General features: G+C 37.1%; 1 protein-coding gene across 4 annotated transcripts in view; it reads left to right on the plus strand.

Moving 5' to 3' along the window:
• sphkap (SPHK1 interactor, AKAP domain containing) overlaps nucleotides 1-17,365 on the plus strand; it is a 106,597-nt gene that overhangs the window by 26,287 nt on the left and 62,945 nt on the right. For 3 of the 4 annotated variants that reach the window (XM_067420248.1, XM_067420246.1, XM_067420249.1), the window contains exon 2: nucleotides 12,809-12,902. In XM_067420248.1, the coding sequence (XP_067276349.1) occupies nucleotides 12,809-12,902 (94 nt within the window). Of the gene's footprint in view, nucleotides 1-3,171; nucleotides 3,430-12,808; nucleotides 12,903-17,365 lie in introns of those variants that run through there. The other variant, XM_067420247.1, reaches the window with a different exon arrangement.

The raw sequence follows: 17,365 nt of genomic DNA on the forward strand, positions 1-17,365 counted from the left end.
TTATTGTAAAGTGTTACCATTTTTAAATATAACTTTGCTAGATTTATAATGTTAATAACTGTGGAATCAGTCTGAAATGAAATTAAGTCTGAAGACATGAAATTTCAAGCAGTGACATCAGTGTCCTGCAGCGTGACATTGTAATTGATGCAAAAGGATTTTTCACTCTTTGTTTTCAAAGCTTTATGTGGACCTTTACAACCTCTCTAGGATCTTTAAAACCCAAGTACAGTGCTGGACAAAGTTATTAAAAAATGTTGACCTTTTTGTCTCCAAAACATGATATAATTTCCATAATGTAAATGAAACATGCAGATGGATGCTTTGACCATCCATTATCAGATGAGGGGAGTCATACTGCTTTTAACTTCAGTATTTGGTATGTCCACCTTTTGCACCGATTACAACAGCACATTTCTGTGGCATAATGTCAATATATTTCCTGAGGGTCCAGATTCCTTCCGCCGCAGATAGTTCCGGCAATAGTTAGAAGAATGTTTTGGGTCATTGTCCTCTTGGATAAATAAATCCAGGCCCAATAGACGACTCCCAGATGCCAAGTGCCCTAATCATTTTGGTGTTGATGGATCCGAGATCCAGAATGAAGTGTGAAGTGAGGCGTGACCGTGCCTTTTCAATTACTGGGCCAAAATTGTAGAATAGCCATCCGTTTTTCTCAGTCTCTTCAGAATGTGAATTTAAATCTAAGTTAAAAACCCAGGCTTATGCATAACTGTCCCTAGAGTTGAAGGATGTATCACTCAACAGTGTTAACTACAATACCACTGCGGTTTTTTTGCACAACTGTTTATATTTAAATTCTATGATTTGTACAGCACAGTGGTCAACTAGCCTACTGTTGTTTTTATTGTGCTTTGTAAATAAATTGTGATTAGATTTTGATGCAAAATGATTTGAAACGAAACTGTTCACATTCTTCTCTGTTATTTACTGCCTATACATGTAGCTTTTATGACCTCATATTAATTTAGTGACTATAGGTATTTGTACTTTGTGAAGTTCCTAAATGTAATTCAGGGAGGAGCGAGCCCATCTAATCTTCCAATCAACAGCAGCTGCTTACCTCTCCTCAGTCTCAGCTGGTCCAGCATCTCACCACCTTCCCAAACTCCACCCTATATAATCATATCCTATATTTTGTTGGGCTGGGTAAAAATGATTGATTTCTCGATTTTAATCAATTCTCATTTGAATGAACCAATATCAATTCTTAAATCCCAAGAATTGGTTTGTCTATCCTGTTTTCAGATGAATAAACAGAACATTGTAGCACGCCTCCCATTCATTAAATCCAAATAATCTTTGTGATTTGTTACTAGTGATGTGACATAAAGTCTCAGATTTCAAATTATGTCCCTTTTGGTCTGAAATTCAAAAACATAAATAGCGTTTTAGCGCTGGGACGTGAATCGCTCGGGCGCAGCTCTGCTGAAGAGAAGCGGCAGCGCGGAGCGAACATGAGCTGATCTTCTCTTACGCCTTAATACTAGTTACATCCCAAAATAAACATGAATGAGCATCTGAAAGTGTGTTAAAAGATACAGTACAACTTTCTGAAATCTGTCTCATGTCATATGGAATCGCTCAATCAGTGTTTCAACCAAGCCTGCCGCACTGGTGTTGAAAACTGAAGCCGACGCATCTCGATCGCCCCCAGGTGGCTGGTCCCAGTACAGCTCATAACCGATGCCCCTCCATGTACATAATGGACACGAGACAAGCCAAACAGTCAAATTGCACATCAAAGTATTGGTTTTAGTTAATTATTTGATGCTATAAAGAGTCATGAACCTTGATTGGGTTTCAGGAGGAAATTTGAGCTTTAGCTTTAATTTCTACATTTCCATAACTGTTCATTTCACACCGACATAATGAATTGTTTTGCATCCCCTTATAAGGCGTTCAACCAAGGTCCTGACTCTCTGTGCTCATTAAAAATCCCAGGATGTCCTTCGGAAAAAGAGTAGGGAGTAACCCTGGCATCCTCCATATATTCCATTCAGCAGAAGAGAATGAAGTTGCATCGTCCATATATTTTTTACAGTCTGTGGGTTCATCCGTGGAAAGATGTCAGTAAAACAGCTTGTAAATATCAATTTACCTCCATATACAGTGTCCATAAACTCGTTAGTCACCTAGAAAAATTTACTTTAGAGAGAAGCATTTTGCTAAATATATTCCTCATATCCTATATTCATTATAATTTATAATGTTCCTCAATATTTAATGCATGTATAAATAAATCTGGCAAGTTTTTATGACAGCCACCACTTAAATGTTATAAAGGATTTGGAGTAGAAATATGATTATTGTAAAGTTAATATTATTACTTTGTTATTATTTTAAATTACACTCAATTAGGTTTTTTAGTGTTTGTATATAAATTAGTAAATGTTTACCTTCAATATATAGGCTCCAACTGACTCCCGTGGTTTATGGCATTAGTTCAGAGGTTTGTTTTCCTTGAGAAAATTTGCCATGTATTGTACGTGATATATATGCAAAATAATCTGTATTTATTCGAATCGAATCGAATTGCAAGCTTGTGAATCAAAATTGAGTCGAATTGTGAAATTTGTGTCAGTACCCATTTAGTCTCTGTGGGGTATATCAGAGCTCGAGTTGAAGCTTGAAGTGGACAGCAAGACAAATACATGTAACCTATAATATCTTAAGATTATATGGGCAAACAATCTCAATAACGCACTATGTAGCCTAAATTAGTTAAGATGAAATGTGAAATTGTGCAACAACAAAAAAATGTTGACCAATTACAGTGCAAGATATACATTTGAGTACCATATCTATCTATCTATCTATCTATCTATCTATCTATCTATCTATCTATCTATCTATCTATCTATCTATCTATCTATCTATCTATCTATCTATCTATCTATCTATCTATCTATCTATCTATCTATCTATCTATCTTTTGCTTTCACATGTATGGAGCGTTTTCAGTGTAACTGCATGAGCTATCGTTTCAAATGTTGCCCTTCTGTCTTCATTTTCCTTTTACAACTGGCCTTTTTTATGAGCACCGACGCGTTGTGAGACGCGTTACAGCTTTCTTTTTATCAAATGAAACCGCAGTGACGTAGAGTTCCCCCGCTGTTTTGATTATGCTTGACCGGCCCATAGCCGTATCTGGCGTTGACTGCCGTACAGTCCGCGCGCAGCTCCCGCGCGCCAGTATATTAACTAACAGAGCGCAGCGCGAGCGCTGGAAATTCCTCCGCTGCACTGACAGACTGTGATGTGCTCGCGCTCGGGACAGGGGGACCGGCTCGCGCCACAGCGTTTTGGCTTCTTGTCACGCAGGATATAGGAACAAAAAATCTACTTAGTGCTTGTTTTTGTTGTTGGATGAGTGGTGGTAGCTCTGTGACTTGTGAAATCTTTGGGGTAAGTGTGCGCATTTTAACCTTTTCATCTTAAATCGTGAAGCACGACGCACTGTTGTTAATGTGAGATTAATCATATTTTCGATTTTCTTCTTTAATATGCTTCTAAGCAACACAATCTGACCTTGTGAGGTTCACGTGTACTTAAACGACACGGAAAGACTTTCATTAGTATCCTAAACAATAATTGTGCAGGGCAGGCACTCGTGTGCCTGTAAAAAAAAAGTGTACAAGCTCCAATATGTGGTGTGTGAATATGTATTTGAATGTGTTTGCTTTGCATACAGTCGAGTGTGTACTTCCAGACTCGTGTTTGTTTAGATTTAAATAGACTGAGCGCCATTCTGTTTACTCAGCTAGTAACTGTGTGCTCACTCCTCCAGAATAAATGTTAAAGGCATTGTAGTTGCCCAGAATTAATGTTCTTGTCTCTGAATGACTGAGCACAGAAAAGAGCTCAAGATAAGGAGTCTTTGTAAAACAACCTATTTATCTCCTGGCGTCGCGCAGTGCACGCTCATTTATTGCGCATCTGTTCGCGCGCTGGGTGTATAGGGAAGCTCGGTCCCCCTTTTTTATTATTTTCCCTTAAAGCAGATTCACCGCTTTTCAATATGATGAACTACAAGGATTACCACCTGAGACTACTGTGACAGATATCTGGGCTCGGTTGTCAATCTTAAAACGATTTTGAGAAGCGTGTAAAGCGGCGGCTCTCCTTTCACCTCAATCTCTGACCTAAATCGTAAACAGTATCATTTAAAACTAACCATGACAGCGAAATGAATGATTTAAAACGAAGTGTCATTACAATCTTAAAGTTCATTAACCACGTCAAATTAAAGATGATTTGAGGGAACAGGTTTCAGACTGCCAGAGAAAAATAATAAGCACACGGTCACGCTGCGCGTTCTGTCACGCGCGCGCGGAGAGCGGCACACGCACTAAACAAATCTCGGAAATGTTAATTAACTACATGCCTGTGACTATATTGCTTTACAGGACAAGTACGAATGTCGATCAAAATGATTTAGATTTGAACTGTTACAGTAGCCTAATAAAATGGCCAGAATAACCGGACTTAAAAGCGCAATAAATATAAAATTATCATTGCGTCTCTGTGACAGCTCAAGACTTTGCAAACAGAAAAGAAACGCAGGTGAGCAGCTCGCCCTTGTTTTTTAGCCAATCAGAAAGGTTTACTGCCTTTCAATTATTTGGGGTGTTCAGGTGACATTTGAGTCTTTGTGTGAGATTACATTGATTCATTCTTATTTTGCATATGCTTATCAAAATCAAGATCTTGGCGTCTAGATAGCAAATGAGTGATATTGCTTCAATTGATATATTTTAATTATATAGCCTAAATATGTTTTTCGTATTGATAAAAAAAAATGCAAACCGCCTATATGCAAACTCACTTAGTCACATGAGATCTGGAAGTGTAAGTTTGTATCAAGTCACTCCTCATTTGCATAAACCCGTGTCATCTAATTGCCAAAGGTCACGGTTTGCCATGCCACTGGAAGTCACTATACCCAGCTAACAATAATTTGTTCTAAGAACATTTTATTAACATTCTCATTAAGTTGTAGAAACATTATGTTCTCCGAATGTTCAAAACGTTTTTGAACACTTTTTTACATTTATAAATGTTTTTTCTTGCTCATATGAACATTTAATTTGATAATTTTGCAAACTTTAAGGGAATATTAACTTTGAACATTCGGAAACAACTAAAAGATAACTGAACAAACATTAAGTAAACGTCATTGGTAGAACTTTGAGAGAACCTTTTCAGAACATTAGCTAAAGTTCTGAGAATGTTCTCTGTTAGTGATGCTCAGTGCAAATTGAGTTCAGTTGGCTGGTGGCTCAAACGGGGCTTAAATCAGCATTTTACATCACTCGCTGAAGCTCTGACTGACAGACTGAGAGAACTGAATGCGCTTTTGACAGGTCATCACGTGCAAAGTGCACATGCGAGTGTGTTTGTGTGTGTTTAATCATGTTTCAGCACCATGTTTCTGTCCTCCGGCTATAAAATGTTTCCATATTTCTGTTGATAAACAATAACAACCCTTCACATATCCATTGACATGATTTCCATAAAGACTGGAGATTCAGTGTGCTCAGGCCCACGACACACCAGGCAGCTGCGTCCATGTCCTCCAGGGATAATTTGAGGATTTTTAACATCTGTTTTCATTCAGCTGCAATGCGATCACAAGAGTGTATTTGATGGCTGTCAAGTGACATTTATGGTTTCATGTCATAACCCATTGCATTAGGAGGAGAAGGAGAGTTCAGTCTGACACAAGCTACACAAATGAGTGACTGCTGCCTTGCAAATGTTACAAGAACAGTAGTATGGTTTTACAGTAAATAAATGTAGCTAAAATCATGGCTTCTGGTTGAGCTATGCGAAAGGATGTTACTAAAGATGATTTCTTCATTTCTGCTTTTTAATTATCACATCAATAGTGAGGCAAACTTAGCTGGTTCACACAAACAAAGTGTTTTTTTGCATTGAAAAACACAAGATGCAGGGCAGAGGAATGAGAAAAAAATATTTTTTAAAAGCTCAATTTTATTTTAACTTGAGCAGCACATTTTGAGATGATGCAAAAGACAAGATGTGGGATGTGAATGCAAATGTCAAAGATGCCCATAGCATGTGTTTACGTAAAAAAATAAAAAATAAAAAAAAAACAGCCCCTAAATGAGAAAATGCAGACTTGCCATTAGGATAAATGAACTGTGACCAACTGGCTACAGAACTCAAGTCAACCCTTGATGCTGCACATCACTGGGCAAATTCATTATCTGATGAATATACTTGGAATTCATTAATATAACTCTTGAGATGCTTCATTTGTGTTAGATATATTCCTGCTGCAAGATATTTCCTAAAGTGATGGCGAGAAAATCAGCAATGCCAATGACACCTACTGTGCCCTCCATTAATTTTGGCACCCTTAGTGAATATTAGCAAAGGCAGCTGTAAAAAAAAAAAAAAATTCTTCATTGCTTTTCATTTTGATCTTGCATTCAAATCACAAAATTGTATCCTTTTATTGAATTTAAACCAAAAGAATATAGTTCTGAACTTCTGATGTGCAGCAAAAGATTGTTGAGCTTCACAACATTTCCACCATCAGGACAATAATTAAGAAGTTCCAATCAACTAAAGAAGTTATGAATCTGTCTGGGAGAGGACGTGTGTCTATATCGTCCTAATGCACGGTGGGGAGAAGAGTTTGAGTGGACAAAGCCTCTCCAGGGATCACAGATGGAGATTTGCAGAGATTAGTTGAGTCTTAGGGTCAGAAAGCCTAAAACAAAATTATTTAAGTTAATTGTGAGCGTTTCAAGAAAAAACCCTACCCATCTAAAAATAAACTCCAGTATATTCAGCTGTCAGACACGACTGGAGAAGATGAAACTTAAAAAAGAGATGGGTTTGGTGCAAACAGGGATAAAAAGGACCCCATGCCCACAGATAATGTTGTTGGGCCATTTTTGTTTTTTGCTGGATGTCCTGGATATCTTGTTCAGATACATGGTAATCCTGGATTCTAGCAAATCAACAGATAAAAAATCTAAACCTGATGGCTTCTGCTAGAAATGTTGTAATGGCCCGTGGTTGGATCTTCTATGAGGACAATGATCTAAAACAAACATCCAAACCAACACACAAATGTGTCACTAAGCACAAAATAAAGCTTCAGCCATGACCATCTCAGTCCCCTGACCTGAACCCTGTAGAAAATGAGGAATGGGAATCTAAAGGATCTGCACGAAGGATCTCTCACATATGGTTGTCACAACCATATGTGAATTGCGTCAGGGGATTTTATTTTTGCAATGGTTTCTATTTCCGGTACATCATGACTGACAGCTCTATGATTATTTCAGGTATGTTTTGTACAATACTAACAAGTTTTAATGAATGAGTTTCAATAAAATTTTGGGTGACACCCTAATGAAAGCGTATAATTTACCTCAGACCTTGAAAATAACTTCAAAATAACTACTTGAATCAAACTATGAACAATGCGCTCATGATTATATCAATCACTGTGTTCTTATTTTGAGTAATGTTTAAATCATGTAATATTTATTCATTTGACTACATTACGAGGGCGAGATCGCAGTACACTTTAGAGACGCCCACACTCTCTTCTGATTGGCAGTGATTTGTGATTGATTTTGTAGTGTCTTTTTTCTGGTGTGGACAGACAAATTGCTTGTCGCACACATTGTTAGAGTCACATAGCCAGAAGCAAACAATTATTGACCATAGTGATGAGATAACTGAGCTAATCTTAAAATTAACTAAGCATAGCTAAGAAAGAACTGCTTTATCATTAACATGGCAGCCTTGGCAGCCCGAAGTGTTGATGGAAGAGATTTGAAGTACTGTGCGTTTCTCACATTTTTAAATCCATCAACTGAACCACACATTACGGCAAGACAATAGCTTGTGGTTGCAGCTATTTAGAGTGTTTCTTTGATTGTTTAAAGCTAAAAGATCCCTCGCGAGTCTCTCAAGGCTCACAGGTAATCCTTAGATTAAAGTCAAAAGATATTCATAGACATTTTAGGTGAATATAGGCTAACATCCCAAGACAGAACCTCAGAACAAACCAGTTCAGCCTTCGGATACTCAAGTTTGTTTGTTTGTTTGTTTAGAGCTTTATTTATCCCCTTGGGGCAATTAGTTTAGGCTCACATGGTGCTTCACATTTAACACCAACACATATACATTCAATCATTCATTCAAAACACACACACAAAAAAAAAAAAAAAAAAAAAAAAAGTATAATAATAATACTAATATTAAAAAAATAAATAAATAAATAAATAAATAAATCAACCAAATTTGTTACATAAACGAACCGCCTCAGGGACAAAAGTAAATTTATAACGATTTGTCGAACATTTAATTGTCCTTAAACGCCGCCCCAGGGGCATCCACTCAAAATCCAAATACAACGGGTGTGTGCTGTCTCCCATTATTTTGTGCGCCGTTCTCAGCACTTGCTGTTCATAGTACACTGTGAGGCTTCGTAAGGGAACTCCCGTAATTTTTGAGCACATAATGACAATACCTTGTAGACGACTTTTGTTCTTAGTAGACAATGATGAAAACCAACAAATAAAGGAAAAAGACAGAATACTTTCAATGAATGAGTTATAAAAAGACCTGAGAATGCCTCTCTGTACATTAAAAGAATTAAGCTTTCGTAGTGCAAACAATCTCTGATGTGACTTTCCGATAATTGCATCAACATTTTGATCAAACTTCAACTTGTCATCAAAAATCGTTCCTAGGTACTTATATTCCTCTACTACATCCACTTGTGCATTATTAATGACCACCGGTTGAAGCATCAGTGGTCTTTTACTAAAATTAATAATCATCTCTTTCGTTTTTGATACATTCAAATCTAATTTCATACTATTACACCAAGAGGTAAAATCATATAAGACCGAACCATATTCCTGATCTGAATGTGAAAGTAAAGAGAGAAGCACAGTATCATCTGCATATTTCACCAAATAACTATTATCTTGTGAACTCTGACAATCATTTGTATATAGTATGAACAAAATCGGAGAAAGTACACAACCCTGTGGTGTGCCTACAGAGGTATTTACTATATCAGATAAGACCCCATTGACCCTAACCCTCTGTTGCCTATCTGCTAAAAAACTCATGATCCATGAGACTATACCATGATCAAAATTAAACTGACTAATAAGTTTTTGTCCTAAAATGACTGGCTGCAGAAGATTAAATGCAGACGAGAAGTCCACAAACAAAAGCCGCGCAAAGGCCCCACTTTTTTCCACGTGACGACAGACAGTATTTAACAAAAACAGCTTTGCATCATCTACACCTCTTCCAGCGCGATATGCAAATTGCAACTGATCTAGTAGCGGTCCAGCAATCATCAGTAGAAACTTATTAATCTCTTTTTCCAAGGCCTTCATGACCAAAGAGGTCAAGGCAATAGGACGATAATCGTTCAAAGATTTCGGATTTCGGAAAGTGTTTTCTTTCCTTAATTGAGAGCTTACGTCATTTGTTAAATAACCTTTATGACCTTGAGGAAAGCCCGGTTGAACTAATCTGTCCTCATGGGTGAAAAGACAAGGCCATGGAATAAAGAGGAAAAAAAACAAAGACACACACAAGTGATAAGTCACAATGGTAACCTGCCCAGTAAGTGTTTTATATTGATGTTCTTACTTTGACATTTTAAGTGTGCTTACAGCATGTTGTGCTTTATATGTTAGACAGTTTGCACGGTATATAACACTCTGAAATGTTGAAGCACATTCAGACAGACATCATACGTCACATCTCAAGCTGTTCTTTTGAACAGCCTATACCACGTGTGGTTTTAAATCACACCATGCCAATGTTAAATGTATAGTCCAGACATTGAAAATCATGTCTTGTCTGTGCTGTCTTCCATTCTGTTGCACTCCGTCTAGCTGTTTTTGAACACAAGAATATGTCTGAATGCTCCCTGAAACAGACTTACTTGTACAGGTCTTCCTTTTAAAGGATAGTTCATCAAAAATGAAAATTATCATTACTTACTCACCCTCATTGGCTACCGTCAACTGTTTGATTATCAACGTTCTTTAAAAATATTTTCTTTTGTGTTCAACAGAACAAAGAACCTCACAGGTTTGGATAGGGTGATCAGATTTCTTATAGTGGAATACGGACAGGTTGGGGATGGACAGCCCCCATTTATTATTTCATGATAACGAAATATATCATATAGTTGTGTTCTATAAATAAATAAAAAAGAACAAAGCAGCAGATTTCAAACAATAGGACAAATACAATAGTTACAAATTAAATGAAGTTTTTCAAGTAGCCTACAGTAGGTTTATCAAACATGTTTATTACATTTATTTAACCTATTTTGTTGTTTGATTAAATTAATGACACAGACAGATATTTTAGGCTATCGTCTCTTTAAGACCGATTGCTTGGATACAATATACTGACACACATCCTGTTTTCACAAGCTGTTTAATTTCACTTAAGCCATAAAACCATCTGTATTTACTTAAGATACTTCACATGATTGGCATTTTGAAACTGTGCCTATATTTGACCATTGAGGCACAAAGAGAACTTCATTTGTGATCGCGCTGTCTTCTGGTGTGCGTCGTTCACATCTAACTGCACATAATAACTTGATAAACTCTTTTTGAAGATTGTGCGCTGATATCTTCGCATCTGACTTTATCTCCTCCGCGCTCTGTAATATTCCCACCTTCACTAACTGCAAGTTAATTGAGAATGAAATGAGATTGGATGGTTATTTTGTTCTCCGAGATTGGCTACCTTTGATTACTAGGCTATTCTCGCATGACAGAAGACTGATACTCGCTTTTGTATGATCACCTAGCAAAGACAATTTAGGAAGAAGAAATGCAGGATAAAACATTATTTTTTTTATAATAATTAGAGAGACTAAAAATAGAGCTAAAATATGAGACTGTCCCGGAGAAAAACAGGACATCTGGTCACCCTCGGTTGGGCTGAGGGTGAGCAAATGATGATAGAATTACAATTTTGGGTTGAAATATGCCTTTAGGGTCAGCTAGTCATTCCGGTAGCATCAACTAATTGATTTAGGATAAAGTCCTTTTGAACATAACATTGCTAATATGTTTACAGTACATTTCAGAAGGCACAGATAGACTGTTAAATATTTTATTATAGAAAATAAAGAATAGCTCTCATGTTTTGACACATTTAGTTCTCTTTTCACATTTTATTGCCCTTGTTTCACAGACCAAATGCATGTTTGAGCTGTTTTTACTGAAAGAAACTTGGATATCTTGCACACCAGTAATGAATGCACACCAGTAATGAATGTTTGTTTGTTTGTTGTCTAAATCAGATTAATAAAAGATACTTAAATGTCCGAATTAAACTAAGGCCTAATCTTGGCCTATCGGTGAAGACAGGACATTGACAACAAAATTGACATATTTAAACAGTAAATGTCATATCACCCTCTTTTATTTCAACAGGGAAACACAAAAATAAATCTTAGGAAGAATGTTTTTTTTTTTTTTAAGTGTATGTTGGTATACACTGGACAGAAAAACTAAAAGTACCCACTAAAGCAATTAGATTCCGATGTCATTTGTGTTTTTCAAATTTGCTTTGATTACATGAGATAATTATTACAGGTCGATTATTTATCCTTTCATGGTGCTGTTTGTTCTGAGCACACATATTGCAGGGAAAACTGATGAATAAAATGCTGGTTGATTTATAATAATATAAACAAAAGAGGTTAATTTGGCTGTGTGCAGGGAGAATATGGAGGAGCTCAGATAGAAAGTCTCTGGAGCTGAAGAACATCACTGCACGCTCTATGATCTGGGTAATGTTGTACTTCTGTCACCTCAGAGGACTGCCTGTGTTTCATTCTTATTTAATGTGCCCCCAGTAGCAAATTAATCTGAACAAATTTAATTAAATACTCCATGTTATTTTCTTTTCCATTCCCACTCTGACTGACTCTTTTCACTGTGCCATTATCTACAAATGTCATGAGAGAGGAAGAAATTGCTTTATTTTATTCCGAAATCTAACCTCGCGATTTCTAAAAATTGCCAACTCCATTCTAGCACTTCTTCAGACTTAATTCAAGAAGTAAAAACTTTTCTCCAATACATTCAAACTATTTTCTCCATACAGAAATTGATTTTTAACAACAACTTCTAAACCTTTAAAGACAGACCCACTGTGAGTTATTAGGCTAATTGATAATGTATGATTTTGTTGTTTGTTGCAACTTATTTTTAAAATAATTATATTTAACAGCAGAATTCCTGGTGACAAACTACATTACCCAAGATGCAATACAGGAAATTCCACAAATAAGAGAGACAAAGGAGCTCTTTAGCTCCTGCAAAGGACATGGAGTCAGTGCTGTCAAAATACTTAAATATTAGTTTAAATATAAATATTCGTTTGCATAAACCTTGCAAATATATTGTTTCTATGGGTATAAATAACAACTTTAAATTATTTGTTTCATATTTCTCCATCACTTTTAATTCAGGTATCTCATTCGCAGTGCTTCATGGGATTGTAGTTCACAATCTTGTACCTTTTTGTCTTATAACAGTAATGTAATGTTGGGATTCACCTCTGCTTGGTTTGGTTCACGGCTTATAATGCTTCTTATACTGTATATATATATATATATATATATATATATATATATATATATATATATATATATATATATATATATACATACACACACTCTGTTGAAATGATGGTGGATTCAGTTTTGTCTCTCTGTTTCTCTCTTTTTCCACAGTAATTTCCAATCATCTGCCATGTTTGAGGGGTCAGACACACAGGAAGTCAAATCGGACAGCACCCTTGGGTCCTCTGTCTCTGCCTGCAAGAAGGTGTGTGTGCCCCACAATGCCAGTGTTAAAACCTGAAACATACACTATGCAAGTACAGGAGCGCAAACACTTCCATCAACGTGAAAGCTGTTTAGTTGGCGTGCAGTAGGTTCTGGCCCAAGGCGCCACGCTCACCAGGTGAGCTCTTGTGCTTGAACACAAGCAAGAATCTCATTCTCCAATCGCAGTGTGATTAACCTGAAGCCTTACTGATTGGCTGACTGCTCCCACCTGTCCAGGGCTCAGAGACTTTGGCTTTTTGCCATCAGCACTTTTTACTCTATAGGCAGCTGCACTACAAGTCAGATTACATTAGCTGATGTTCTGCCAGTGTGAGAGAGAAAGGAAAGAGGGAGTGTGAGAGAACAAGCTGCATGATTAGCCCAGTATATCCCTTGTCTTCTAGCTCTTTTAACTATGTCTCGGTCAGCCAAGCGCTTTATTAGTGGGTTGGTGCTAAAGGAAAGTGGCCCCTGTGGGAGCCGATGCAGGATCAGGCGAAGAGGGAGTTGCAATAGCGTGACACTGCACTAATCATTTGTGTAGCTCTCAGGAGAGCTGTTATGAGATTAAGGGGAACTGGTCATTATTGAGGTTCGGCGTCCTGTTTGACATGTGAGAGAGAGAGAGAGAGAGAGAGAGAGAGAGAGAGAGAGAGAGAGAGAGAGAGAGAGAGAGAGAGAGAGAGAGAGAGAGAGAGAAAGAGAGAGAGAAAAAGAGAGAGAGAAAGAGGGAGAGGGGGAGACACGATTGGTCATTATTGAGGTTCGGCGTCCTGTTTGACATGCGGTAGAGAGAGAGAGAGAGAGAGAGAGAGAGAGAGAGAGAGAGAGAGAGAGAGAGAGAGAGAGAGAGAGAGAGACAGACAGAGAGAGAGAGAGAAAGAGAGAAAAAGAGAGAGAGAAAGAGGGAGAGGGGGAGACACGATTGGTCATTATTGAGGTTCGGCGTCCTGTTTGACATGCGGTGGAGAGAAAAAAGAGAGAGAGAGAGATTATTATATATTAATGTTTTTAATTGAAATAATAAAAAAGTTGTTTTGCCTTTTTTAAGATTTCTTTTGGGCCTTGCCTTGATTGCACTTGTTACTTGAATCAAAACCAACGCTTATTGGTAGACCCAATACTAATAAAAAAGACAAAAAACAGCTCTTGGTTTTCCATGCATTTCTATACAAAACAGGCTATGTAACTACGAGAAAATATTACTGTGAGAGGTCATTTAATTAGGCCAGCAGATTGAATAACTTCATCATTTCATAAATACCTTTTTGTCTTATAACAGTAGGGATTCACCTCTGCTTGGTTTGGTTCACGGCTTATAACGCTTCTTATACTGTATATATTCACACATTAATCTCTCACGCGCTTACCACGGACCCTTGCGTGCTAATGATTATCCATCTGCCGAAGGTTATCTTTCCTGTAATGGCATATTAGCTCTGTCAGTAGTTTAACCACGTTGAACCGTGACGCAACTGTCCCGGCGACCCTGTCATATGGTCGTCTCTGCCAGCAAAACAGTTGGTACAGATGGCACACACAGCAAGGGCAGAAAAAAAAAACACACATGTGCCCACACATGATCACAAACTCGTATTAAACAAAGTAAACACATGCACTGTCAGACACACACACACACACACACACACACACAAACACACACACACACGGATATGTTTACCCCTTAAATACACACTGATATAATCAGTGCTTACTTAGCCACACTGATAATGACTCAAACTGAAGGTTACACGCTAACAGAGAGGGTTTATGTTTGTTTTAGGGATGTCTAATGTACCAGTAGTAGTGGTAATTCAATTAGAGGTCTGTATTTATTTATGTAATAGCAAACATTTTCAGTTTGTATTTACATTTTGCATCAAACCTTACTACTGTTTGTGCTTGAAGGAAATAAGCATAAGTTGAACATACATAAATTCATGTTATGCAGTATTGCATGTTCAGCATGGTTCACTGAAGGGTCACACACTCATTAATAATCTATATTAGTCCATTACTGACATGGTTTCTTGGCTGTAAAGTTGGTATGTCACACACCAGTGGCAGCATGATTGCCGGAAGTATGAAGCCATATTAAATATTCATATGTAAATGATACTAAATAAATTACCAATCACCACAGACATGGTGAGGTCAAAGGGCACTTGCTTGCTGTAGACCGGATTGGTTAGAATGAGATGCTTGTGTGTGTGCTGAATATTTGAGTGAGGATTTAAGAGCGAGAGACTGAAAATAAATGACATTTGTTCTTATGTGTATTGCAACAATTCAGCTCATATTAAAGTCATATGCCCTGTATACAGATTATATGTAACACACTTTCATATTCTGTATTCTGTATATTCTTCAGGTTTTCAGGTGCTTCGTTAAATATATAGCTTGTTTTTTCAAGATGGCTTCAAAGAAGCTACCAAAGATGAGCATAACCAATTTCTATCACATATGCAGATTAATGTCTAAAAGTTTTTTCTTTGAACATTTGAATTTAAATAAAAAGCCAATATTAAAAAATAACTCTCTAGGTTAGTTGCTTACCTTAAAAGTAAATATATTGCGATCAGTTCATACTGCTGTTAACACTTTCTCTGACAACTGGATGCAATGTTTTCTAGTGGCTAAACTGGATTAATTGCGAGTTTTAGCACTGGAGTAAAGGTTTATAATTTGCACGTGTTTTGTCTTGCCAGTTTACATACAGATTTTAAACCATTCCAGCGTTTGAAGATGACATCTTTGTCCTGTGTCAGCCACCGTAGCTTCTCTATGTGCTTCTAAAGGGAGGGGTTAGCAGTTGGTGATCTCAATGCGCAACCTCACCGCTAGATGCCACGAAAATATACACACTGCACCGTTAAGTGAACATAAACAGTTGAGAAAGACATCGGAAGTGTATCATTACATTGGATCTGTCAGTTAGGTCTTAAAGTAACAGCAGCCTGTAACTACTTGCTGTTTTATGTCAGTGTTAATCAAACAACAAAACACAGCTTTAACAAATATTCTTTTTTATTAAATGTATACATATTGTGTTTTTACATTTAATTATTAAATGTCTGTACCTAAAATGAATACAACCTTTATTTGTAAATTTGCTATATTTATCCAAACTTGTAATTAGTGTATTTGTTAATATTTTTTTACTGACTGTTCAATTGCTTTATTAATCTTTGAACTTTATTAGTTAGGCAAGTATTAAGGATCTGAAAGTGATCCGATCCGTGACTTGAAAAACGTAATATGATCCGAACCGTGAACCAAAGCCTATTCTGGTAACTAAATGTATTTTTTGTTTGTTTGTTTGTGTTTTTGTACAATATTGTACAGTTTTGTACAATATTGTACAATATTTGTACAGACAGTATATAGCACCATCGTTTTATCATTTATCTTGGGTTATCCAATCAGGGAACTGCACTAAATACAGGTGTAAAAGACTTTCACACAAAGCACATTCAGAGGTGGTTAAATGGTGTAAACGCTAATGTGTCCTGAAGTGTCCCGGAAACCTGCAAAGGGATAAACGCATAATCATTGCGGCAGAGGATTTAAACAGAGGTCTAGGAGTGCCACTTAAAAATTAAATGAAGAAATCAATCATTTAATAATTGTTATAATATTGTAATATTTATGATAAAATATTTAAAACATGTTTAAAAATGTAGTTAAATATTACAATAAATAATAATCTTCTTTTTTTCTTTTTTGCTGGTGACAATTGTGCATTAAAGAAGGCATGTCTTTAAATCAGTTCAGTTGTTGTGTCCAATGGCATTTATTAACACAATTCATAAATGGATTAAAGGTGCACTATGTAGTATTTTTGCAGTAAATATCTAAAAAACCACTAGGCCTGTGTTATATTTTGTTCAGTTGAGTACTTACAATATCCCAAATGTTTCCAACTATTTGAAAATTGTGAGAAAATTGCTATTTTAACCAAGGAGCCGGGACGTCTGAGCGAGTCGCCTGTCAATTGCATCATATCTGTGTTACCCTCGGTTTCCGGTTTTATTTGGCAGAAACGCTTTACTCTTAGCAATGTGAACAAGTGTCACAGCAGCCGCTGAGCGAACGCACAGAGTAACGTCATAACATCATTTTAAACACACTTAAATGTATCTAATATGATAAACAGAGAACATACCTCACACTCATGACCAGAAAAGGGGAAATGGCGCCGACGACTGTGTCCCGTCATAATAAAAGTCCCGCTGCTCGCATGGCGTGTGTTTGCGTAACGATCGCTCCAGCGGCCTTGCTCAGCTCCTCAATACTCGGTCCTGCTCTGCTTCATACTACAGTAACGTTATGAGTCCTATCCCGATTCTTTTCCACCTGCTGTGAGGTAAAGACCACACGTCCCAAGATTCTGAGCTCAAACCTGGGCGTCAGACACAAAGATAAAGCACAGCTGGCAAATGGAGAAAACCATTCGACCAA

The sequence above is a fragment of the Pseudorasbora parva genome, chromosome 16 (genome assembly GCF_024679245.1).
Source record: "Pseudorasbora parva isolate DD20220531a chromosome 16, ASM2467924v1, whole genome shotgun sequence".
Lineage (NCBI taxonomy): Eukaryota > Metazoa > Chordata > Actinopteri > Cypriniformes > Gobionidae > Pseudorasbora > Pseudorasbora parva.